The sequence below is a fragment of the Mesoplodon mirus genome, assembly GCF_964341445.2.
Source record: "Mesoplodon mirus genome assembly, chromosome: 5".
Classification (NCBI taxonomy): domain Eukaryota; kingdom Metazoa; phylum Chordata; class Mammalia; order Artiodactyla; family Ziphiidae; genus Mesoplodon; species Mesoplodon mirus.
The window spans coordinates 34,756,245-34,782,534 of record NC_138980.1 but is presented as its reverse complement, the minus strand read 5'-3'; the positions used below and the strand labels follow the sequence as shown (position 1 = coordinate 34,782,534).

At 53.5% G+C, this 26,290-nt stretch overlaps 1 protein-coding gene across 1 annotated transcript in view; it reads left to right on the top strand.

Moving 5' to 3' along the window:
* The window catches only part of CELF5 (CUGBP Elav-like family member 5), a gene marked incomplete at both ends in the record, with an annotated part of 47,374 nt that overhangs the window by 932 nt on the left and 20,152 nt on the right, over window positions 1–26,290 (top strand). The window contains 1 exon segment of the mRNA XM_082621231.1: window positions 18,409–18,491. Coding sequence (XP_082477357.1) covers window positions 18,409–18,491 — 83 coding nt within the window.

The following is a 26,290-nucleotide window of genomic DNA, read 5'->3' as shown; positions in this document are numbered from 1 at the left end:
AGCGGGGTGGGGGGCTGGGGTGCAGGCAGCTAAGCCAGTCAGGGGGAGCACCAGACTCGGGTGGTTAAAAGGCTACCGTTTGCCCTCCCCCCTGCCCACCCTCTCTGTCTGGAGCAGCATCCCCCCTCCATTTCTCTATGGCCCCCCCACCCTGAATGCCGCCTCCACCTTTGGCTCAAGTTAAACCTGGCCAAGCCTGTTAGCAGTGTGTTGAAGGCTGAGGCCAAAGATGATGAGCCTGGACCGTCCATCTGGCAGAGCCCAGATCCTGGGGTGGATGAGGAGGCGTGGGCGACCTGTGAGCCCAGCGGGGGAGGCAGGTGGGGTGGGGAGGCCTGCCCACCTCCCTGCCACCTGATTCTCTGATGGCATGCTGGGAGGGGGTGCCAGGGACTGTGGCCCCAGCCCTGGGCTCTGATCACGGCCCAGTATCTGAATGGGGGTGGCCCTGACAGTTCTTCCAGCAGGGGCTGGGGACTGCGGGTGGGGATGGTAGAGGCTTTGTGCTGACACCCCAGATGAGACCCTGGAGGGGTCTTGGGGGTGGATCAGGTCCCATGACCTATTTCAGGCCCCATTCATGCCTGTCCTCCCTTCAGTGTGGCAGGCATGGTAAGCATGAATACGTGTTTGTTGAATGAATGGATGAATGAACGAGTGAATGAATCAATGAATGATGGGTCGGGGCAGGCCACAGGGAGGGTCTGGTCGGTTGGAGCCCAGGCCTGCCACTTCAGCTAGACCCTCCAGCCGGTACCCTGGGGGAGGAAAGCAACTCTTCCCATCCCCCACCTCTTTTCAAATCCAACCATCACCAAAAAAAAAAAAAAAGGCCTGGAAAATCTGACTTCTCCCTGTGGCCTAGGAGGGCAGAGGGCTTGCACTCATCCAGGCTAAGGGGTCCACAGCTGTACGGAGGGCTCTTTCCACAGCCCTCACCCACTGGTGTGTCCGAAGGGCCCTTTTCTAGAAAGATTCTGGTGGGGTGGGGGAGTGTCCACGCGGCCCCCCCGCCAAATGTTGAATTGAAAGGCTGTCGGTGAGCTCTGGGTCAGGGAGACAGATGGGGTACGGGGAGAAGGAGACACCTGGTGGCCCTCCCCTCGTTTCTCATTTTTAAATCTCCCCTGGAGACCCCTGCCGCCCCCGCAGCGTGGGAAGGTGAGGGAGAAACTGTGGCTGGATTTTCACCTGGTCAGAGCCTCAGTTTACCTGCTGTTAAAGAGCAGGGTCTCATGAATGTGGATGAGATTATTTTTTTCTGGCTGGAGAATGTTGGGATCGGGGGCATCTCAGGGTGTTTCCCATTTGCGATCTTTCCTTGGAGGGTGAAAATTAGGAAGCTGGGTGTCCATGATACCTGGCCCTCAACCTCCACTTTGCAGGAGCCCTGGATGCAGGGCCTGGGGGTATGGGGGGGGTGGGGGTCTTCCCCTTCTATCCCCCCCCAATACCATCAGGACCCGAATGGTTCCCCCTCCTTATCCCACCTATGCTGGGCCTGGCAGGACCTTACCTGTGGATGGGAGCTGGGGGGAGCTGAAGGTCAGCAGCTGGGATCGAGGCCTGTTTGTGGGGCTCAGCTGTGTGACCTCTGGCCAGTGGCTGCCCCTCTCTGGGCCTCAGCCAAAGGGAAGTGGAAGGATGACTGGGAGGTTGTGGTGTGGGGATGAGCTCCAGGCCCCTCCTGCCAACATGTCTCTGGTTTTGGTTTTGTTTCTGGGGAGCCTACAGGGTGCAGGTTGCCTGCTGGGGGTGCTGGCTGAGAGCCATGGGGTGGGAGTGTGGACGCCGGGTTGTGGAGAGAAATCCCCTGAGAGCTTTCTGGGCCGCCGGAGGCTGGGCACCAGGGGAGCTGAAAGGGCCGGAGTGGGGTGAAGTGAAAACACCCATTGTGGTCCCCGTGACCCGAGAACCCAGTAGGAGAAGGACCATCCAGTATCACATTATTCTTATGATCACCATCGCACCTTTAAGTTTCACATTTGGGGGCCTGTATGATGCCCAGTGAAGGGATCATCACTCCCATGGGCTTGTAAGCACCTGTGCATTTCATCCAGAAGGGAAACTGAGGCTGGAGGGGCAAATACTGGGTCCTAAGGACTGACCAGAGCTGCCCCGCCAGCTGTCACCCACCTGTCTCCCTCCCAGGCCAGAAGCAGAAGTATATCTGTGTGATGAAGGGGCGACAGTGTCCCCCAAGCTGAGGATGAGGACCCCCCCCACCGCGGTGGTGTTGAGGGAGGAGGGGAGGGGGCGGGGCTGTGACATCTGACAGCCGTCGCCAAGGGTCGGGGGTAGGGGCACCCCATTTCCTACGGGCCTGGGACCAGGAGAAAGGCAGGGAGTCCAGCCGGGCCCTTGGACTCTGGGGATGGGGCAGGGTTGCGGGGAGAAGGCAGGGCGGGAAGTGAAGATTCCTCAGGAACAGGGCAGGCCCCTGGGTGCTGGCGTTTTTTTTGTTTTTAAGAGAGATGGAGACAGAGGTGGAGAGACACAGCAAGAGCGGAGAAGGAGAGAGATACACCGAGACGGAGGGAGGGAGACACCCAGGGAGCCGCCTCCAGAGCCCCCCCCACAGGAAGAGAGGGTGGGAGTGGGGCAGAGCTGGAGAAGGGGGGCAGGGAGGCCACAGACCTTCCCCCTGCCCAGATGGGCGCCCCGTTCAGAGAAAGGAGGCCTCCCCCGGCGCTCCCAGCCCGGCCCGGGGCTCAGGCCAGGCACGGGGCGGGGCTCCCACTGGCCAGAGGTCTCCCACTGGCCAGTGTCCAGTCATCACCCCCTCCAGTCACCTGCTGGGGGACAGGCCCCCCTGGGACCCTCCCTCCGAAGGCGCTGGGTGCACATGGGGTCCCCCGAGGTGCCTGGTGTGGCTCGGGCCGTCCCTCTCCCAATGGGGCTGAATATTAATACCCAACCTGCCCGGGGCAGGCGCCTGCCAGAGGGCTCGTCCGCTGCCGCGCGGCCCCCATTTATGGTAATCACATATATATTTGCATGTTAATGACAATATTTGTCTTAAAGCTGAGGTTGTGAGGGGGGCCGGTGCAGGTGGAGGGGGCGGGTCGGGGCCTACGGTTTCCATGGGAGCACCAGCTGCTCGGCTGGCGGCAGGGGGGAGGCTGGAGCACGCCGCGATTGAGGCGTGAGATTCCGAGTGTGACGTGCCAGCCCCAGGGAGACGGCGGGCTGGGCGGCCGGCAGGCGCTGCCTGGCAGGGGGTAGGGGGGGACGGAGGGAGGGGACAGCGGCGGGGGGCTGGGGAGAGCCACCAGGGCTGGCTGTGCGGCTTCGAGCCAGGCACACCCCCCTCAGTGCCTCAGTTTCCCATGATGATGGGTTTAACAGGCTTTTCTGAGGGTGACTGTGACATCGTTTCTGCCTTCCTTCAGGCTGAGGGCATTGATTGCGCGCCTACTGTGTGCCGGCATTGGTGCGGGGCTGAGATTCCGAGCAAATAGGAATCCCTATGTGGCACGATGGAGTCAATAAGCCGTAAATCCATCTACCCCTATGACCAACATTTATTGAGCACCTGCTGTGTCCCAGGCCCCATCCTAGACCCGGGATACAGTGTTGGGCAAACAGCTAAAAATCCTCTCCCAGACTCCTCCCACCCCCAGATCCCATATGGTGGGGGACACAGTGAGGAACCAGGAGGTTACAAGGCACTGATGTCAGGGCTGCGATGGTGGAAACACATCAGCGGGGACAACCCAGAGGAGGCCCCAGCCTCCTCAGTGCTGTTATCTATAGAGTTGGGAGGCCAGCGGGAGAGGGTTGGGGAATGTGAGGACCGGAATGGTGGTTAAAGCTCTTGACACAGGGCTGGGCACAGAGCCATGCTTATTATGCGAGTAGGCTGAGACCTGAAGGGTGGGAAAGATCTGTTGAGGGGGAAGGGTGTTCCTGGTAGAGTATGTGCAAAGGCCCAGAGCAATGCTGATGCTGACTCTGGGAAAGTTCAAGCAGGGGAAAGACAGAGTTTTTGCCCTGGTGGGAAAACAGCAAAGAGTCCTGGGAGCCCCAGGGTCCCCTTCTGATGTGGGGCATATCTGGCAGGGCTCCTCTGAGAAGTTCTGGCATGGGGGGTGGACCCATGAGCTATCTCTGAAATAGGCCGGTGACTCTCTCTTTCACCCCTGATGTTGGCAGAGGAGACCCTCGCCATTAGGAGCACTCAGTAGGACCACACTCACTAATTTAGCCAACACTTCCTGAAAGCCTTTTGGGGCCTTGCCTTGTACTAGGCAAGAGAGATCTGAGACCCCTCTGATTGGTAGACAGAGCTAGATATTGGCACCTATAGCTGGAATGGTCAGGGTTGTATGAAAGGGAAGGGATGCAGGGTTGAGGGAACTGGATAGGAAGTTGAAGGCTCTGCCTGGGGACTCTGGCTGCATGGCAGAGGGGCATTAGAAGTGGGGTTTTGAAGGATGAATAGGAGCTTGCCAAGTGGAGAAAGCATTTCATGTATTTATTCACAGAGCACTTTTTTTGTTCTGGGCCCTTTTTTTTTTCCTTGCAGTACGCGGGCCTCTCACTGCCGTGGCCTCTCCCGCTGCGGAGCACAGGCTCTGGACGCGCAAGCTCCATGGCATGTGGGATCCTTCCGGACCAGGGAACGAACCCGTGTCCACTGCATCGGCAGGCGGACTCCCAACCACTGCGCTACCAGGGAAGCCCTGGGCCCTTTTATGGGTGTGAAAAAAAGCAGTGAGTCAGCTAGGTGGATGTCTGTGTCCTCATGGATGTGGACAGAGGGAGCTGGGTTTGCAAAGGCCTGGAGGAGTGAAGGGGCACAGATGGAGTGGAGGAGGAATTAGGTGAGGCATGGGAGGTGAGGCCAGAGAGTTGGCATGGGCTGGACCCTGAAGAGCCTCTTATACTGGACTGAGCTTGGACTCTTTCCTGAGGACACTGGGGAGTCATGGAAGAATATGGAGCAGGGGAGGATCTCAGACCTGCATGAAAAGGGAGCTTCATGTCCTGTTAACTGTCATGGCCACCATTGGCCTCTTTCTAGCCTCCCAGCCTTGTTCAGCATATGCACATTTCCTGCATACCTGGATGGGTACAACAGAAGCTTCCCCTTGAGGCGAGGCTCACAGTGTGGGACAAGAGGGTCACAAAGAAGCAGACATGTGCTCAGGTCGCAGTGGTTCTTAGAAAACCAGGTTTCCCTCCCCCACATGGATAGGTGAGGAATTGGGGCTCAGAGACAGGCAACACCCAGACTCAAGTCACACAGCAGTATAGCTAGGTGTCACACCTCCCAACCTGAGACTTGACCCCCTTTGGAAGAGAAATAAAGGAGTCAGAGAAAGAGATGTGATTGTGGAGACATAGACTCAGGATAAAAGCCATCCAGGGATGCTGGATGTCCTTGTCCAGGGCCAGAGGGAGGGGCTGCTAGGTTTGGAAGACACTGACCTAGCAATAGCCCTGTTGGTCTGGGGTCATGGTCATCATCACTGACATGTAAGCTGTGTGAGGGCAGGGACTGTGTCTTGTTCACCATTTTGAAGTGGATCATGTGGATGAACAAGGGCCTAAGGGAATGAGAGGATGGGAAGGTGAGGGAGTGGTTGGATGTGGGGGGGGCTGGTCAACAGGTGGATAGATGGATACGTGAGTAGATGGTTCTAGGTATGAATGGACGGATGGGTGACAGTGACTTGGTGGCTGTATGAGTGCACTGCTGGATGAAAGAGTGGGTAGACAGATGAAAGGCTGAATGGATTGATGGCTGGATGGGTGGGTGGGTGGGTAAATGGATGGATGGATGGATGGATGGATGGATGGATGAATGGATGGAGGAATACATGGTTAGAGGGGTGGGTGGATGGGTGAGTGGATGGATAGAGGGATGGATGGCTGGCTGGATGGATGGGTTGGTGGACACCCCTCCAACATTTACTACCTTCCTCCCCACCTGAATGGTAATGACCATCAGCTTTGCAGCCAGACAGGCTTGGTTCCTATTCCTGGCTCTGCTTTTTATTTCTGTGTGATCTCGGACAAACCACCTTATCTTTCTTCTGAGCCTTAGCGTCCTCATTTGTAAAAGAGAAAGAATATGAATCGTTGTTTTACAGAGTAGTTGTAAAAATTAGAATTAATTTATAGAATGTGGTTAATGCAATCACTGTCAGTAGTGTCTTGCATATACTTGGTGTCAGTAAATGGTTGGGTAGCCAGATTGTCAACAACTGTCTGTCAGGTCTCTGGGATGTGCCAGAGCTAGGCTCTGGGGGACACAAAGCAATCTGGGGGGAGGAGGGATTGACAGTAAATGAGCAAACAGATGAATAAGATTTGGGTAGGAGAGAGCCGCTCTGGAGGAAGTAAAATGAGATGTGTGTTGGAGGGTGACAGCTGACCTTGGGTGACTGAAGATGTCAGGAGGTGACATTTGGGATGAGACCTGCATTACAGATGAGAAAGCTGTTGTTCTAAACCCAAGGGAAAGGCATTCCAGGAAGAGGACATGGCATGTGCAAAGGCCCTGAGGTCAGAATTAGTTTGCTGTGTTGGGAGAATAGTGGCCTGTGTGTCTCAGGGCCCAAAAATCTGGAGGTAGAGAGCACAGCATGTGCAAAGGCCCTGGGGCAGGATGGGGCCTGGTGTATTGGATGAACAGCGGAGATTTCTGCCACCACGGTTGAGCTCAGCTCCTCTGAGGGGCTCCTGAGAGATGGCGGGTTGCCTGCAGATGTCATGTAGGGTAGATTGTGACCTCCCCTAACTGTCCTCCTATTTCTCCCAGCAGCCTTGAAGGGTGGAGTCTTCACTTCTGAGTGGTGGGGAGGGGGCACTCATTATGTCCTTGTCCCTGACCCTCTGCTAGGAGGAGGGACCCAAGGAGGCATTCCCACCACAACTAGGGGTCTCCCGAGCAACCTTATGGGGAAAGGCAGGCTCAGAGAGGGGAGGGCACCTCCCCAAGGACACACAGCATGTTCATCATAGCAATGTCTACGTTGGAAGGGTTTTGGTGTCATCTAGAGCTACCCCAAGTGGGTGGGCAGGGCTGCAAGGTCATTTCTTCACCTACCTACCCATCCCCTCTCTCAACTGTTTTTTTTTTTTTGTCCCTATTATGTGCCACCTTTGTGTGAACCAGACCTACTGTGCCCAAGAGGAGCACAATGTGCTGTGAGAAAGTTGTCAGAACAGCTGAGTGATCCTAAGGGTGGTGATTTGTGGTGATTTAAAAAGTCAACTCGTCATCTCTTGGTGGGGGGAGATGAAGAGGAAGGGGTCCAGCGAGGTGGGTTTCACCCAGAGCGGTCCTGCCCCCTGGGGGACACTGGGCATTGTCTGGGGACATCTGTGGTTGTCATGAGTGGGGGGGGTCCTGGCTTTGGCTGGGGACCAGCCAGGCTGCTCCACACCCTACAGCACCCAGGATGGCCCCCACAGAGGATGACCCGGCCCCGATGGCAGCAGTGCCGAGGGGGGGACCCCGATCTAGGATCGTACGAACATTCTGGCCTGAGCGGTTGGTGGTCAGTGTGGTGTCATGTAGACAGGCCCTCAGGGTGCTCAGGATAGAACCATGGAGTCACCCTCACTCTCCCCCCCCACACCTCCGCTCCCCATCCCTCCCTCCTGATGGCTCTGCCTTCTAACCTTCTCCACATCCACTCACTTCTCCCCCAAACTCTCTCCACCCCGTCATTGCCCACCTGGACTGGCTTCGTCTCCTCCACCCTGGTCCCTCGTCTCCCATACTCACCCCCACAACAAGCTGAAGGTGCCTGTGAGCACCTGAGCCAGACCCCACCCCCTCCTCTGCCCACAGCCCTCCAGGGCCCCCACCTCACTGGGGGTAAAAGCCCAAGTGCCCTCCCTGCCCTCCCCTCCTCCCTCTCTCCCCCTTGCTCACTCTGCTCCAGACACACGGGCCTCCTGGCTGTTCCTCCAACACGCCAGGCCCGGTCCTGCCCCAGGGCCTTTGCATGGGTTGTGCCCTCTGCCTGGACCACACTTCCCCCAAATAATCACATGCCTCCTCCTTCATCCTCTGCAAACTTCACCTTCTCAGTGAAGCCATCCTGCAGACATGATTTATAATCTCAGCCACTCTCCAGCACTCCAAATGCCTCTTCCCTGCTTTCCCCCCCTTTTTTTTCTGTGAAAATGAGAACTTCTGATGTACCATAGATTTTACTTTTTATTTTATTGGTTTTTCTCTCCTCCCAATAGACTAGAAGCCCTATTAAGATGGGATATTTCTGCCTTTTGTGTTCACTGATAGGTCTCGAGTGCTTAGAAAAGTACCTGAAACACAGCAGGTGGATGGGTGGATGAACGGATGTATGTATGTATGGATAGATAACTTGATGTGTGGATGGATGAATGGGTAAATGAATGAATGATGGATGGATGAATAAAGTAATGGATGATAAATAAATGGATAACAGATGGATGGGTGGATGGATGGCTGGATGGGTGGATGGATGGATGGATGGATATGAGGATGGACAGGTGGTTGAGAGGATAAATGAATGGGTAATGAATGGATGGATGGATGGATGGATGGATGGAAGGATGGATGAATGGATGGGCAGGTGGATGGGTGGATGGATGGGTGGATATAAGGAGGGACAGGTGGATGAGAGGATGAATGGATAATGGATGGATGGATGGATGGATGGATGGATGGATGGAAGGATGAATGGATGGACAGGTGGATGGGTGGAGGGATGGGTGGGTTGATGGAGGATGGACAGGTGGATGGATGGTTGGATGGGTGGATAGATGGATGGATGGATGGATGGATGGACAGGTGGATGGATGGATGGATGGGTGGATATGAGGAGGGACAGGTGAATGAGAGGATAAATGAATGGATAATGAATGGATGGATGGATGGATGGATTAATGGACAGGTGGATGGATGGATGGCTGTGTGAGTGCACGGATGGGGGAATCACTGGTGCAGCCTGGCGACTAAATCCGTGGGAGGAGTCAACATGGCCGTAGGCAGGAAGTCGGGGGTCCAGATGAGCCCTGAGAAGCCGCAGTGTGTAAGGTGGGGGCAGAGGAGGAGGGAGCAACAGCAGCCCAGAGACAGTGTGCCCGATGGAGTGTGAGCCCTGGGTCCTAGGTCTTGCCCTCTTGGACAGGAAGCAGTGAGTTTATAAGCAGAGGGAGGGGCCCATCAGCCCCACTATTCTCAGCAAAGTGGGGGATGGCTTCAGGATGAGAGGATGGACGAGGAGGTGGAGAGGGTGACCAGGGACGGGGTGGTGGAGAGGTGGTGCCACAGCAGAAGGGAATGTCTCCTATAATCCTTAGTGGACGGTATTATTATTTTATGGATGAGAAAGTGGAGGCTCAGAGAGGTTAAGTGGCTGGCCCTAGATCACACAGCAGAAGGGCATCGGGCAGGGTTAATTCCCCATCTTTAGTCCCTAGATTAGCACTGAATTGAAAGATCTTGTGCCTGGGGTGCCATTGTGTGGTGGGTGGGGATCAGAGGGGTTTGAGATGAGGACTTTGCACAATCGGTCATGGTTGGAGTCCTGGCTGGGGAGGGGAGGAGATGTTGGTGATCAGAGAGAAATGAAAAAGGCTGTCTCTCCTGCTTTTGTTTCCGCAGCACAGCTGGCACATGACAGGTGCTCAGGAAATATTGACTGACCCGATGCTGGGCATGGGGGGCGGGTAGGGAGAAAAATGAATCAAATGTAGTCGCCGCCCTCCAGGAGGTTGTTCTTGATATTAGCAGGTCAGTTTGGAAACAAAGTCATTCAGTCAGTCAGTATTTATTGAGCACCTACTCTGTTCCTGGCACTATTTAAGTTCTGGGGACCCCAAACTGAACAAAACACAAACCTCCCCCCATCCTCTTGGAAGTGGCATTTCAGTGGGGGAGACAGAAAAAAAAATTATGTGCCATTTGAGATGGTGACAAAGGCACGGGAAAAAATAGAACAGGGTGGGGGGTGGTTGAGGAATTTTTTATTTTTTTTTGGTTGCATTGGGTCTTCGTTGCTGCACGTGGGCTTTCTCTAGTTTCGTCCAGCCAGGGCTACTCATTGCGGTGGCTTCTCTTGTTGCAGAGCACGGGTACTAAGCGCATGGACTCAGTAGTTGTGGCTCGCAGGCTCTAGAGCATAAGCTCAGTAGTTGTGGTGTATGGGCTTAGTAGCTCCGCGGCATTTGGGATCTTCCCACACCAGGGAATCAAACGCATGTCCCCTGCACTGGCAGGCAGATTCTTAACCACTGCGCCACCAGGGAAGTCCCAGGACTGTCGTTTTAAACAGGGTGCTCCATGGAGGTTTCACTGAGGGGGTGACATTTGAGCCAAGACCTGAAGGAAGTGAGAGGGTGAACCGTGCAGAGATCTGGGGGAAATACTTCCCAGAACAGCTTGTGCAAAGGCCCTGGGGCAGGACGGGGCCTGGTGTGTTGGAGGAACAGCCGGGAGGCCCGTGTGTCTGGAGCAGAGTGAGTGAGGGGGAGAGAAGGAGCGGGGAGGGCAGGGAGGGGAAGGGAGAGGTCGTTCAGGGCCTTGTGGGCCACGGGGAGGACTTGGGCTTTTACCCCAGGGAGGTGGGAGCTCTGGAGGGTGGTGGGCAGAGGAGGGACGGGGCCTGGCTCAGGTACTCACAGGCGCCCCCTTGTGGCTGCTCTGGGGAGGACAGACTGTGGGCGCCAGGGCGAAGCTGGGGACCAGGGGGGAGGGGACTGAGTTGGTCCAGGTGGGGCTGGACCAGGATGGAGACTAGGAACAGTGGCCAAATTCTTACTGAGCACGTGCTGTGTGCTGGGCCCAATGCTGGACACTGGGAACACATAAGTGACTGGGACAACACATAAGTGACTGGGACACTACCTGTCTCCACCCCCCTGGCCCAGCATCAGTTGGGGATGGGGAGGCTTCCCTGAGGAGCAGTGGCTCAGTTGGGACCTTCAGGTTGAGGAGAAATGAGCCAGGCAAAGATGAGAATGAGGGTGTGTGAACCAAGGAAATGGCAAGTTCAAAGGTAGTCCGCGAGGGACTTCCCTGGCGGTCCAATGGTTAAGACTCCGCGCTCCCAATGCAGGGGGACCAGGTTCGATCCCTGGTCAGGGAACTAGATCCCGCATGCCGCAGCTAAAAGATCCCGCATGCCACAACTAAGACCCAGCACAGCCAAATAAATAAATATTAAAAGAAACAAAAACAAAGGCAGTCATTGAGAGGCCAGGCGTGGGGTGTGTCCAGAGTCAGGGTGCAGCCAGGGACACAACCAGTGTCCATCAGGGTCAGTCCCCAGACCTACCATGCTGCCTGGGAAGTGACAAAAATCCCAGACTCATGCATGAACATGAGGACTATGAATAGTAAAAAGGAAAAAAAATGTTTTTCTTTTCATTTTTAAAAGAGTTTTTTTAGTTCATTAGATCAATGTAACAAGCTCCAGCGACTTAAGTCATCCCCAACACTCTGGAATTTTCTGGAACTCAGAAGCCCTTTACCCACCCCCAGTTTGGGTTTAGCACCAGGGGTTGTTTCTGGCTTGCTGTATGACCTCAGGAAAGCTGCTCAGCATCTCTGAGCCTGGGTTAACTCCTCTGTAACATGGGATAAAAATAGTGTGAGAGGGCTTCCCTGGTGGCGCAGGGGTTGAGAGTCCACCTGCCGATGCAGGGGACACGGGTTCGTGCCCCGGTCCGGGAAGATCCCACATGCCTCGGAGCGGCTGGGCCCGTGAGCCATGGCCGCTGAGCCTGCACGTCCGGAGCCTGTGCTCCGCAGCGGGAGAAGCCACGACAGTGAGAGGCCCGCGTACCGCCAAAAAAAAAAAAAAAAAAAAGTGTGAGAATCCAGGGATGGCAGGGAGAGCAGCTGCATGAGGGCTTGGCTCCATGCACATGGCTGGTACCACTTGGGGGATTTTTAGTCAGTCCTCCAGGGGTCCTTCCCGTGAAGACCCCCAAACCCTCAGATCCGGCAGGGCCCAAACCAGGTTCCACCTCTTTCTTCCAAACTGCTCCTGCTCCTGGGTCCCCATCGGTACCAGTTTCCTGGGGTAGCCGTTCCAAACGATCACAGATTCTCTCTCAGTCCTGGAGGCCAGAAGTCTGAGATCAAGGCTGTGCTCCCTCTGGAGGCTCCAGGGGAGGGTCCCTCCTGCCTCTTCCAGCTTCTGGGGGCTCCAGGCATCCCTTGGCTTGTGGCTGCATCTGTCCAGTGTCTGCCTCCATATTCCCCTGCCTTCTGTCTGTGTCTCCTCTTCTGTCTCGTATAAGGACACTTGGCATTGGATTTGGGACCCACGTGGTTGTCCAGGATGATCTCATGTCAAGATCCTTACTTACATCTGCAAAGACCCTTTTTGCAAATAAGGTCCCGTTCCCAGGTTCCTGGAGCAGATGGATCTTTTCTGGGAGGACCACCATTCAGTGCCCAGAGATGCTTCTCATCTTCTGGGCTTCCCTAGCCCTGTGTCCCCAACTCTGCCCCAGGCTGGCAACACACAGGGGTGTGTCTATCTCTGCCTCTACCCAGCCTGGAGCCTTAGCATCACCCATTAGTCAAAGCATTTTCCCCAGAACCCCAGTTGAACAGAGGCCTGTTGCCATGGAGGGACAATGGCCACCTCTGCCCCCTTCTTCAGAGAGGAGCATCCCCAGGGCTGGGGGAAGAGCCCTGTGTCATGTGTCATGCAGGTATGGGCTTAAGTCCTAGCCCTGTCCTATCTCTGGGTGACCTGGGCCACTGGGAACCTCAGTCTCCTCACCTGTAAGGTAGGCACTCTTCTCCCTACCATCGTAGGCTCTGTGGGGTCGGCCTGGGTCTCCATGTTTGGGAGCCCTGTATTAATGGTTCAGTTTATCTGTACATCAAACAGCTGGTGACTAGGCTAGATTGTAGGTGGCCCACAATGGTCTTTTTCGTGGATGCTCTTAAGGCCACCTTTGTCTTAAAATATTAAAGGTGTGGAGTGAGTTCAGGGAAGATGGCAGAATTGGGGGCCTCTGCCACTCCACACCCCAGGGACCAAAGCCCCAAAAGTGCAGTGGATGGGAGTGAAGCCCATGACATCGGATACCCCTGGCTTCAAATTCCAGCTCCACCCCTTACCTGCTGTGCAATCATAGGCAAGTCACTTTGTCTCTCTGAACCTCAATTCTTCCATACAATGCATAACACCTCCCTCATAGGATTCCTGCAGAGAAGAGAGGGGCGTGGAGCCAGGTACCCAGGACAGCGAACACCCTGAGTGTTCAGTGAATTGGCTGTTATTGCTTCTACTGTTATCTTATAAGAGGGGAAATATTGTGGTGCAGAAGGGCTGGGACTGGAGTTAGACTTCGAGGGTGCAAATTCCACCTCTGGGACCCGTCGCTGTGTGACAGCTCAATGTCTGGTGTCTCCGTGTCCCCATCTTAAAATGGGGAGAAAAATAGATACAGTAGTGCCATTCTCTTGGGCTAGGCTGAGGGTTCATATGGGTGATGTCTCTCTAAGATGCTTGGTACTCAGTGAACTTCAACTATTACTGTCATTATTACAACTTCAAGTCATGAAATTCCAAAAGCTGAGATGTTGGGGCAGAGAGCAGAGGATCTCATCAAGAGGAGGGACCCTCTGGATTTCCCAGTAAAGAAGTGTCCTCTCTGGGGATCTGCTGCTTGCTTGCCTCCAGGGACAGGGCACTCCCTCCCTCCAAAGAGAGCCATGATGAGGTAGATCTAGTTGTTAGACAATTTTCATATATTGAAGAAATCTCTTGTTTCCCAAGGAGTCCCTACTCCACCTGGGGTGTCGAGAGGTCAGCTCTTGTCCAGGCTTTGAAAAATGGGGGTGGGTGTGAAGGGAACCATAGGGTTGTCAAGTACTGAGCATTCTGGGTTATTGGTTCTTGGAGGTGGGGCTGCCCTCTTGACCTTCCCCGCCTCTACAGAACCCCAGGGCTTGGCCAGCGCGGGGCTTGGAGTGTGTTTTGCTGAACACCTGGTCCCACCCTCTTGTCATTGACGAGGCTGGTGTATAGGGTGAGGGTAGCCAGGGCTGGAATCTGCTGAGAGGCTCACCCATTGTGGACACTGGCTGGGCTGAGATTTCCCTGGGAGGGTCTCTCTAGGATTAGGGTGCAGCAAACCAGACCCCCTCAATTGAAATGGGGTCCATGGCCTCTTCAGCATTTGACCCAGCAGCACATTCTCTCAGAAAGGTGGTACTATTTTAAGGTTCCTTACAGGGAAAGTTAAGGCAGGGGCCTGTGACCCTCCACATAGGCCTGGGGGGCCTGTTTCCCTCATAGGCCCTGGGGGAAATTTTTAGAAAAGATGCAAACTCCAGGCAGTGTTTCCCAGTGGTTAGCACACAGTTCAAGGCACCTGACTGCCTGGGATGTTCCACTGTGTGACCTTGGGCAAGTCACTTCCCCTCTCTCTACCTCAACCCCTCATCTGTAAAACGAGGACAATGCCAACAGCTCCTTTGTGGGGTTGTTGTGAGGATTAAATGAGTCAGTATTGAGTATAAGCTTATTAGCAATAAAAGCTAAGGAGCTTAGGGCTTCCCTGGTGGCACAGTGGTTGAGAGTCCGCCTGCTGATGCAGGGGACACGGGTTCGTGCCCTGGTCCGGGAAGATCCCACATGCCGCAGAGCGGCTGGGCCCGTGAGCCATGGCCGCTGAGCCTGCGCGTCCGGAGTCTGTGCTCCGCAACAGGAGAGGCCACAACAGTGAGAGGCCCGTGTACCACAAAAAAAAACCCCAAAAAAACTAAGGAGCTTTATTAACATCATCACTAAAAGTCTGTGTTTGTTGGGAACTGTATTTATTTGTTAAGGCTGCTGAAATAATGTGCTGCAAACCAGGTGGCTTAAAAAAACAGAAATGTAATCTCTCCTAGTCCAACAGGCCAGAAGTCTGAGATCAAGGTGTTGGCAGGGCTGGCTTCTTTTTTTTCCGTTTTTTTTTTTTTTTTTGGCCGCACTGTGTGGCATGTGGCATGTTCCCCAACCAGGGATCAAACCCATGCCCCCTGCATTGGGAGCACGGAATCTTAACCACTGGACCTCCAGGGAAGTCCCAGGGGCTGGCTCCTTCTGAGACCATTAGGGAGAATCTGATGCAGGTCTTCCAGCTTCTGGTGGTGCTGGCAGTCCTTACTGTTCTTTGGCTTGTCATACATCCCCCAGATTTCTGCCTTCATGTTCACATGGCATTCTCCCTGTGTGCATGTCTCTGTGTTCAAGTTTTCCCCCTTTTATAAGGGTACCAGTCTCATATTGGATTAGGGTCCACCCTACTCTACTATGACCTCACCTTAACTAATTGCATCTGCAATAACCCTATTTCCAAATAAGTTCACATTCTGAGGTCCTGTTGGTTAGGAGAACCAACATATGAGCTTGGGGGAGGAGGGAAACAATTCAACCCTAATAGAACCTGAAATTCGAGGCTCTATTATCCAGAAACTGGTGAACATGACACGTTTTCACCAATTAGAAAAGAGAAGCTAAGAGGCCGAGAAGAGATAGGGCCAAGAAAACAGGGAAACATTTCAGTACCAGGGACAGCGGTTCGCGTGTTTGTTTTGTTCTTTTCTCTCGCTGCAAACCTTCCAGACCCAGAGGCTGATGGAAGGTTATTCAGGGGTCTCACCGACCCTCCTAGGGCCAACACACTCCATCTTCTGCATATAGGGCTCCACAGGCAAGAAAGGACCCAAGGAGAAAGGGCTTTGCCCCTATTTTACATCTCCCTGCAGCCCAATTTCTTGCCAATCATGCCTAATTTCTCTCAGTCTTTATGGCTGATTTTCATAGTGCTTCTCCTTTCCCTGAAGACCTTGGGAGATTCTATTCAGAAAATAGAAACACCAAAAAAAAAAAAAAGTGGAAAGACGAGGCATGCATTGGAAGAAGACATGGGCATCAAATATAATCAAAAAAGAATAAGCACACACAATTTATAAAGAGGGGATGTTTGTAATATATCCCAATTACAAGTTTTTATTCTGGTAAAATTACATAAAAAAATTTACCAACTTAACCATTTTTAAGTGCACAGCTCAGTGGCATCAAGCATATTCACATTGTTGGGCAACCATCCCCACCATCATCTCCAGAACTTTCTCATCTTCCCAAACTGAAACTCTGTCCCCATGAAACACTGATTCCCCATCCCCCTCCCCCAGCCCCTGGCTCCCACCATCTACTTCCTGTCGCTATCGGTCTGACTCCTTTGGGTCCTCCTATGAGTGGAATCATACTGTATTTGTCCTTCTGTGTCTGGCTTATTTCACTGAGCATCAGGTCTTCAGGGTTCATCCATGTTGTAGCAGGTGTCAGAATTTCTTTCCTCTGTGGTCCTTTTATAGATGGACCACATTTTGCTTATCCATTTATCTGTTGATGGATATTTGGGTTGTTTCCACCTTTTGGCTATTGTGAATAATGCCGCTATGAACACAGGTGTGCAAATATCTCTTCGAGTCCCTGCTTTCAATTCTTTTGGGATATATACCCAGAAGTGGAATTGCTGGATCATATGGTAATTCTATGTTTAACTTTTTTTAGGAGCTGCCAAAGTGTTCTCCACAGCGGCCGCACCATTTTACATTCCCAACACATTTAAATGTTTTTTAAATGCTAGAAGCTATCCTCAGCTCTGCCTGGTGCCCCTTCCCCAGGGCTGCAGGGCACCTCTCAGGCCTGGGGCGGGGACCCCTCCCCATCACCAAGCCCAGCTGGTGGGAGCAGCCGCGTAGTGAGTGCAGCCCAGCAGGATGCGGCTTTAATTAGCTCCAGCCCGGGGCGGAAGTGGTGCCCACGGAGCTGTTCCTAGGGGCTCTGCACAGGGGGTTCTCTTCGGGGGAGGCAGAGAGACCATGGGGAGGGAGCTGGGCATGGAGGACACAGGACTCGACAGCATCAGAGCAGCCAGCCATGGTCTCATTTCACAGACAGTGAAACTGAGGCCCATAGGGGTTAGGCAAACCCGGCGCTGGAGCCCGGATCCCTGTGTCCATCCCAGGGAACTTGCCTGCATGCTCTAGCCCGCCTCAGGCCAACATCTTTCAAAATATCTTTGATCTCATTGGCCTTTCTCTGGGCGCCTCCCTCTGCTCGCTCCTCTTCTGTGTCTGTCTCTCAACCTTTCTTGTCTCTGTGGCTCTCACGCTTCTCACCCCCCGCCTCCATTCAGGACTTCCTCCAATCACACCCTCTCTCTGGAATACTTTAAGGCTGGCCCCGCCCCTTGCCTCTCCTGATTGGCCCTGCCCTTTGACGCCACACCCCACCCGTGTAGCTCTGCTCCCCGCCCCTTGGTGGGTCCATCCCACCGCACCCTCGGACCATCCTCTCTGATGGGGGAAACTGAGGCCCACACAGGGGCAGCGTCCCATCCGAGACCACAGAGCTGGTTAGTGGCAGAGTCACTGTGCTCCTCATTCCAGTGTTGAGGCCTCTCCTGACTCCTTGGGGCTGCTGGTGCCCTCCCCACCCTCCTCCCTGGGACAGCAGGTCTGCCCCCTCTCCCCTCCCCCACCTCGCCCCGCTTTTTAGCATCAGCCACGTATTTAATTAACAGCTGATTCTCCTCTCTGCCTTTCCCTGTCTCACCCTTTGGGAAGTGTACGTGTGGGAAGGGAGAGCTGAGCTACTCCTACTGCCCCACCCAAAGGGGGCTCCAGCCTCCTTTTCTCTTTTTGTTTTTTAAATTGTAGTAAAATACACATAACATTAAATTCACCACCTTAATCATTTTTCCTTCTTTTCTTTCCTTAAATATTTTTTATTGTGGTTAAATACACATAACACAAAGTTGACCATTTTAACCATTTTTAAGTGTGCAATTCAGTGGCATTAAGTACCCTCCCACTGTTGTGTAACCATCCCCACCATCACCTCCAGAACTTTCTCATCTCCCCAAACTGAAATTCTGTCCGCATGAAACACTAACTCCCCACGCCCCTGGCCCCCACCATCTACTTCCTGTCTCTATGGATGTGACTCCCCTGGGGACCTCCTGTGAGTGGGATCACACAGTATTTATCCTTCTGTGTGTGGTTCTTTCACTGAGCATCACATCCTCAAGGTTCATGTATGTTGTAGCATGTGTCAGAATGTCCTTCCTTTTAATTTATTTATTTGGCTGTGCCGTGTGGCATGTGGGATCCTATTTCCCCAACCAGGGATCGAACCTGCGCCCCTGCAGTGGGAGCGCAGAGTTTTAACCACTGGACCGCCAGAGAAGTCCCGTTTCCTTCCTTTATAAAGCTGAGTTAATATTCCATTGTACAGGTGGACCACGTTTAGTTTATCCATTCATCAGTCAGTGGACGCTTGGGTTGTTTCTGCCTCTTGGGTATTGTGAATAATACTGCTGTGAACATGGATATACAGCATCCTTTTCTCCTAACACCCATTTTTGTCTCCCCTCCAGGCTGTGCCTTTCTCACCTACTGTGCCAGGGACTCCGCCATCAAAGCTCAGACTGCCCTGCACGAACAGAAGACCTTGCCCGGGGTGAGTCCTGGGTGCTGTCTGGGAAGGGAGGGGACACACGGAGGAGATGCTTTCTGCCTGGGGAAGGCTAAGGCCCTTCCTGGGATCAGCTGTGAAGCCCACATGCTTCTGGACTCAGAAGGAGGCGTAAGGAACAGGGAGACAGAAATCATCACCAGAATGAGCATTTCTTGTGTGCCTACTGCATCCCGTGCTGTATACTTCACATCAGGGTGGTTGTGTGGTGTGCAGGCTGCATACTGCACAAGGGCACCTGACTTTGCATGTGAGTGTCATTGGACTGAAACCTGCAGGATGAGGAAATATTGGCAGGGCAGAAGGACAGCCCGTGCAAAGGCCCTGGGGCAGGACCGGGCCTGGCGTGTTGGAGGAACAGTGTGGAGGCCCGTGTGTCTGGAGCAGAGTGAGCGAGGGGGAGAGAGGGAGGAGGGGAGGGCAAGGAGGTGAGAGAGGCAGATGTGCAGGGCCCGTGGGCCTCAAGGAGGAGCCTAGACCCTACCTGTTTCTCACCATAAAAAGGGAAGGGATTGGGCTTCCCTGGTGGCGCAGTGGTTGGGAGTCCGCCTGCCGATGCAGGGGACACGGGTTCATGCCCCGGTCTGGGAGGATCCCACATGCCGCGGAGCGGCTGGGCCCATGAGCCATGGCCGCTGAGCCTGCGCATCCGGAGCCTGTGCTCCGCAACGGGAGAGGCCATAACAGTGAGAGGCCCACATACCGCAAAAAAAAAAAAAAAGAAGGGGTTCTCTTTCCCCTTGTCCTCATGGAGTAAATGAAGCTATGGCCCCTTAATGTAATAGTTCCTCCCCAGGGAAAGCTGGCCCAGACTCTGTCCCTACTGGTCTCTCTTATCAGCCCTTTCCTCTTTGGGTGGGCAGGAGGTCCCTGCCCCTGGTAAAGGAGGGATGGTCCCCCTGAGCCAGCCAAGCCAGGTCTCCAGTGAGAACTGTGGCACCCCCCACATGAGTTCGGGGGTGGGGGTCGCCCCTTCCCTCTGGAAATCTCAGGGACCCTTCAGCCTCAAGGGGATTCAGCGGATGCTTTGGTGGCATCATGCCATCACTGCTGGGAGCATGGGCACAGCACGGCTGACAGTGGACAATCTGGGGTTCGCCTGCCAGGGACATGAAGCTGTGGCATGGGTTTGACTCAACTCTGAACAAGCATCAAAATGTTTGGGAGGGGGTGGCCTCAACCTTATCTTGCAGAACAAAGAGCCCCTCTTTGGAAGGTGAAGTGGCCAAGGCAAGAGCATACACTTTGGTGGCCACATCAGTGGGCTCCTCATTTAGCTCCCACCTGTTTTTGCTGTGTGACAGTGAGCCAGTAACTCAACCTCTCTGATCTTCAGCATCGGAAGAGTATAATGGGGTGAAACTGTAGAGAAGGTCATAGAGGGATTCACAGAGTAGGTGGCATTTGAGAAGAGACTTGAAAGATGAGAAGGCAGGGCATGCCAGGAGAAGGAACAGGACATGCAAAGGTGACTTAGAGCCTGTGGAATAAACACCATCCGGAATTCACTCTTCTCCCTCCCTTGGACCTTCTGCCAATACCTCCCCAAACCAACCGGAAACTGGAGGGCAGGTCCGTCCATACAGGTTAGCACTGAGGGGCACAGTGGAGTTCTATGGACTGTATTAGTTATCTCCTGATGCATCACAAATTACTGCTCAACTTAGTGGCTTCAAATAATCAGCATTCGGGCTTCCCTGGTGGCGCAGTGGTTGAGAGTCTGCCTGCCGATGCAGGGGACACGGGTTCGTGCCCCGGTCCGGGAAGATCCCACATGCCGTGGAGCGGCTGGGCCCGTGAGCCATGGCCACTGAGCCTGCGCGTCCGGAGGCTGTGCTCTGCAACGGGAGAGGCCACAACAGTGAGAGGCCCGCGTACCGCAAAAAAAAAAAATCAGCATTCGTTATCGCACAGTTGCCAGTGGTCAGGAATTGGGGTGTGAGTTTGCTGCGTGGTCCTGGCTTTGGGGTCTCTCCTGAGGTTGCAGTGAAGTCGTCAGCCAGAGCTCGACTGTTGGCTGGAGGCCTCAGCGTCTCTCCCCGTGGGCACCTTCCTCGTGCCTGCTGCTTGAGGGAGGGGCCTCACAACAGGGCTGCTGGCTTCCCCCAGAGCACGTGATCAGAGCCAGCATGAGCCAGGAGGAAGCCACGGCGCCTTTTATGGCTTCCTTTCAGAATGACACACTCTCATTTCTGCCATATTCTATCCTGGCAATTTGCCAGGAGCCAGGGGGCCTTGGGGAGAGACACCTTGGAGGGACAAAGTTTGGTAGTGGATTTGTCCAAGTTCTGGCAGCCAGCAAGCAGCAGAGCAGGGATATGACCTTCATGGTCTGACTGCAGACCCCACGCTAGCAACAGCCCCAGTGCTGTTTCCCAATCCTTCCATATCCAGTGGACTTTTTTTTTTTTTTTTTTTTTTTTGTGGCATCAGGTCCTGGCTGGAAGCTCTGACTCTCTGTTCAGAGAAATCAATACCCACATGGAGATTTGCCAACGTTCCTAGCAGTTTCCCTCCACCCCCATCAGCTAAGTCCCTCTTCCCCATTCCCCTGTGCCCATTTTCCTGATGAGATCACTGAGATCCAAAGCCAGTGACTTTGGCTGCCTGAGGCCTCAGGGGCCTGTTCCCTCTGTGTTGGGGGCTAAAGCTGGGTTCTGGTAGACGGTGGAAGAGCCAGGAGTCAAGGAGCCATCCCTCCCTGTATGCCCCGCCCCTCTTTCCAGTCTGGTCTCTGGTCCGAGGCCTCTTCAGGATGTAAAGATGCCAGTTGCCAGGGGTTCCTTCTCTGTGTCAGGCTCAGGGCTCTCTGTCCTCCTCTCTCTGCTCACTCTCCCAGCCCATGGATCCAGTTCTTTCATCCATCTATCCAGCCACCAGCAAACTTTCATTGAGCACCTATGCTGCACTTCTCTCGCCAGCTCTGTGTGCAGAAACCACCCCCTGGTGACTCTCCCAGGCACCCCAGACCCAGCAGAGCTCAAACTGGCCACAGCATCCCCTTTGAACAAGCTCCTCCTCCTCCCTCCCCCATCCCCCCTCCAGCCCTGCCATCCCCACATCCTGCTCTCCAGAGCCTCTCCTCCATGTGTCACCCCTCCCCCCACATCTGTGATCCTGTGGGTTCACATCCCAGCTCCACCCCTCCCAACCTGTGTGACCTTGACAGTGTCTTTCCTTCAGAGGCTCAGTCATCCTTGTCTCCAAACTGGTCATCGCCAGGTCCATCTGACCAAGCTGGAGAGAGGGTTGTTAAAAAATGTGGGTACAGGGCTTCCCTGGTGGTGCAGTGGTTGAGAGTCTGCCTGCCGATGCAGGGGGACATGGGTTTGTGCCCCGGTCCGGGAAGATCCCACATGCCGCAGAGCGGCTGGGCCCGTGAGCCATGGCCGCTGAGCCTGCGCATCCGGAGCCTGTGCTTCGCAGCGGGAGAGGCCACAACAGTGAGAGGCCCACGTACTGCAAAGAAAAAAAAAATGTGGGTACAAAGTAGATTCCATTTTTGGAGATGTTAAGCTCTTATATTTTGGTCTCCGGCAGCCCCTAGCAATTCCTCACTCCCCGTATACTAAGGACCCGGGAAGAACACCAACCTCTAGGTCGTGCGGAGAACGTGTGGGAAACTGCCTTCCTACCTGGAGAATCTCTACGCTGCTTTCAAGGCGACCCCTGTTATCTCCTCCCTCTGCTCATCCCTGACCCCTCGGGGCCAGGGGTGTCTGCGTCTGCCTATGTCTCCCCCTAGATTGGGGGTCCCTTGAGGGCAGACCCTGACTTTCAGGATGGGAGTAAATCTGGGGGTGTAGATGTCTCCTAGGGCCACTCTAACAAGGCACCACAAACTGGGTGTCTTAAAGCAACAGAAACTTACAGTCTCCCAGTTCCAGGAGCCAGAGTCCAAGATCCAGTTGTCAGCAGGGCCGCCCTCCCTCTGCAGGCTCTCAGGGAGATTCTATCCCAGGCTGTCTCCCAGCTTCTGGTGGTCGCTGGCAATCCTTGGCTTGTAGACCCATCCCTCCAATCCCTGCCTCTGTCATCACGTGGCCTTCTTCTCTGTGTCTTCAGCTCTCCCACCTCCCTCTGCCCTTCTCTCTCTCTCTCTCTCTTTTTAAAAAATATTTATTTATTTATTTATTCATTTGGTTGCTCTGGGTCTTAGTTGCGGCTCGCTGGCTCCTTAGTTGTGGCATGTAAACTCTTAGTTGCGGCATGCATGTGGGATCTAGTTCCCTGACCAGGGATCGGAGCCGGGCCCCTTGCATTGGGAGTGAGGAGTCTTTTTTTTTTAATTAATTAATTTTATTTTTATTATTTTTGGCTGCGTTCGTTCTTGGTCCTGTGTGCAGGCTTTCTCTAGTTGTGGTGAGCAGGGGCTACACTTCATTGCGGCGCGTGAGCTTCTCATTGTGGTGGCTTCTCTTGTTGCAGAGCATGGGCTCTAGGCACGCGGGCTTCAGTAGTTGTGGCTTGCGGGCTCAGTAGTTGTGGCTCGTGGGCTCTAGAGCGCAGGCTCAGTAGTTCTGGCACACGGGCTTAGTTGCTCCTTGGCATGTGGGATCTTCCCGGACCAGGGATTGAACCTGTGTTCCCTGCACTGGCAGGCAGATTCTTAACCACTGCGCCATCATGGAAGTCTGTGCCTTTCTCTCTCTCTTTTTTTTTTTAATAAATTTATTTATTTTTGGCTGTGTTGGGTCTTCGTTGCTGCGTGCGGGCTTTCTCTAGTTGTGGCAAGCAAGGGCTACTCTTCGTTGCGGTGCGTGGGCTTCTCAGTGCAGTGGCTTCTCCTGTTGCAGAGCACGGGCTCTAGGCACGCGGGCTTCAGTAGTTGTGGCTCGTGGGCTCAGTAGTTGTGGCTCATGGGCTCTAGAGCGCAGGCTCTGTAGTTGTGGCTCGCAGGCTCTAGAGCGCAGGCTCAGTAGTTGTGGCGCATGGGCTTAGTTGCTCCGCGGCATGTGGGATCTTCCTGGACCAGGGCTTGAACCCATGTCCCCTGCATTGGCAGATGGATTCTTAACCACTGTGCCACCAGGGAAGCCCCTCTGCCTTTCTCTTATGAGGACACCAGTCGTTGGATTTAGGGCTCACCTAAATCCAGGATGACCTCGTGTCCAGATCTATCACTTAATTACATCTCTAAAGATGCCTTTTCCAATAGGTTCCCATTCACAGATTCCAGGGGTTAGGACTTGGACATATTTTTAGGGAGAACAACCATTCAACTCACTAAAAGGGGTGACCACAAAATGAAGAGCCAGATATAAGGGTCACTGTGGGCAGCATCTCAAGGGAGAACCAGGTGACCTGCATTGATGACCTCGCGGAGGGCAAACAGGGTGGCTTCTTGGAGGGGGATGCATTTGAGCTGAGTCTTGAGCAATGGGGAGGATTGTGGCAGATGGGGGTGGTGTGAGCACGGGGTGTACCAAGACTTGGAAGCAGGAACATGCCTGGCCTGCTGAGTGCAAGGACATGTGAGATCCTGACAGACGAGTTTACTGCCCCCAGGGCCACTGGGCAATGTCTGGGGACCTTTGTGGTTGTCATCACCGGGAGATGCTTCTGGCATCTTGTGAGTAGAGGCCAGGGATGCTGCTCCAAACCCTACAGTGCACAGGACGGCCCACCACGATGGAGAATTATCCAGCCCCAAATCAACAGTGCTGAGGCTGAGAAACCCTGTTTTGGAGAATAAGGAGCTGGTTAATGTTCTAGAACGGTGCTAATAGAAATAGAATGCAAGCCATGTATAGCATTTAGATTTTTCTAGGAGCATCATTTAAAGAGTAAAAAGAAACAGTTGAAATGAATTTTAATGCTATCTTTTATTTTAACCCACTATCTCCAAAATCCTATCAAGAGGCAGTCAGTAGAGCCCACGTAAAACTTACTAACAAGATAGTTCACATTCCTTTTTTTCATCCTAAGTGTTCCAAAATCCGGTGTGTGGATTGCACACTTCTGGTCCATCTCAAGTGGGACACTCAGTGGTTATCAGAGATGCTCAATCTGGATTTGCATTTTATAAAATTGACAGTTGAAAAAGTAGATTCACTTGCCCAAATTGTCCTAAACATACTTAAAGGTTTTCCAAGAATGAAGTCGGCTAGTATCAGTTTTTAGACTTAGGTTTACCTTTATATTAATTTTTTTTTAAATAAATTTATTTATTTATTTTTGGCCGCGTTGGGTCTTCGTTGCTGAGTGCCAGCTTCCTCTAGTTGCGGCAAGCGGGGGCTACTGTTCGTTGCGGTGCGCGGGCTTCTCATTGCGGTGGCTTCTCTTGTTGCGGAGCACGGGCTCTAGGTGTGTGGGCTTCAGTAGTTGTGGCTCACGGGCTCTAGAGCGCACGCTCTGTAGTTCTGGCACATGGGTTCAGTTGCTCTGAGGCATGTGGGGTCTTCCTGGACCAGGGATGAAACCCATGTCCCCTGCATTGGCAGGCAGATTCTTAACCACTGCACCACCAGGGAAGTCCTATATTAATTTTAACTAAACACAATTAAACACAGTTCCGTTTCTTGGTCACGCAAGCCACATTTCAAGTGTTCAGTAGCCACATGTGGCTGTCGGCTGCTGTAGTGAATGGCATAGTTCTAAAATGTTCCAGGCCAAGGGTCAGCCAGCTTTTTCTGTAAAGCAGAAATGTATGGCTTTGCCGGCCATACAGCCTCTGTCACATCTACTCAAAGTGTAAAACAGTAACAGATGACAAGTGAACAAATGGGCGTGGCTGTGTGCCAGTAAAACTTTATTGACAACAACAGATTGGGGGCCCGAATAGCGCTGTAGTTTGCCAATCCCCATTATAGACCATTGCTGTCCAATAGAACTTGAAGGTGGAAGTGTTCTCTCTGTGCTGTCCAGTAGGGTGGCCACTAGCTCCGTGTGGCTATGGAGCCCTTGAAAAGGGGCAAGAGTGACACAGGAACTGAAGTTTTAATGTTATTTAATTTTAACAGATGTAAATTTAAACTTCCAATGTCTACACGTGGCTAAGGGCTACCGTACTGGACAGTGCAAATCTAGAATGTTCTAGATCAGGGATCAACTACTGTTTTGGACAGCCCAGACCCAGAATGTTCCAGACCAGGGCTCAGCCACCATATTAGACAGTGCAGACCTGGAATGTTCTAGGCTGGGGGTCAGCTACCATGTTAGACTGTGCAGGCTAGAATGTTCTAGACTTGGGGTCGGCTACCACGTTAGACAGTGCAGACCTAGAATGTTCTAGGCTGAGAGTCAGCTACCATATTAGACATAGCAGCATAGAATGTTCTAGAACCAGGAGCATGGTGCAGTGTCATCATACATCTAGGTTAGAGAGTTCTCGGTCTCTCTTTGACACCTGTTGACAGTTGGGGACGGGTGAGGAGTCTCAAGCAATGCCCTTCTCTTCTTGGGCCTCAGTTTCCCCAGGGTTATCACTGTTTCCCAGCACTGCCAGGGCACCTCATCCATCTGCCATGTCAGGGGGACACCAGGGCTGCTGCTCACCCCATTTGACAGGTGGGGAGACTGTGGTGAGAGAGAGGAAGGGATTTGTTTGAGGTCACCCAGCAGAGTGAGGACTGCAGCTCCACCCACCCAGTTCCACAGACCTTGAACCTGTGGCTTCTCTGGCTCACTTCCTGCAAGCTGGCCCCCTTCCTCCCTGGAGGTGAGGGCTGATGTTTGATAAAGAAGAAGGAGGTGGCTTGGGGCTGGACCCTGGAGACAGAGGGGCCCCTGGGGGCCACCTCCTGACTGGGACAGCATTCTGTGGGAGTAGAGCCTGGCTTAAA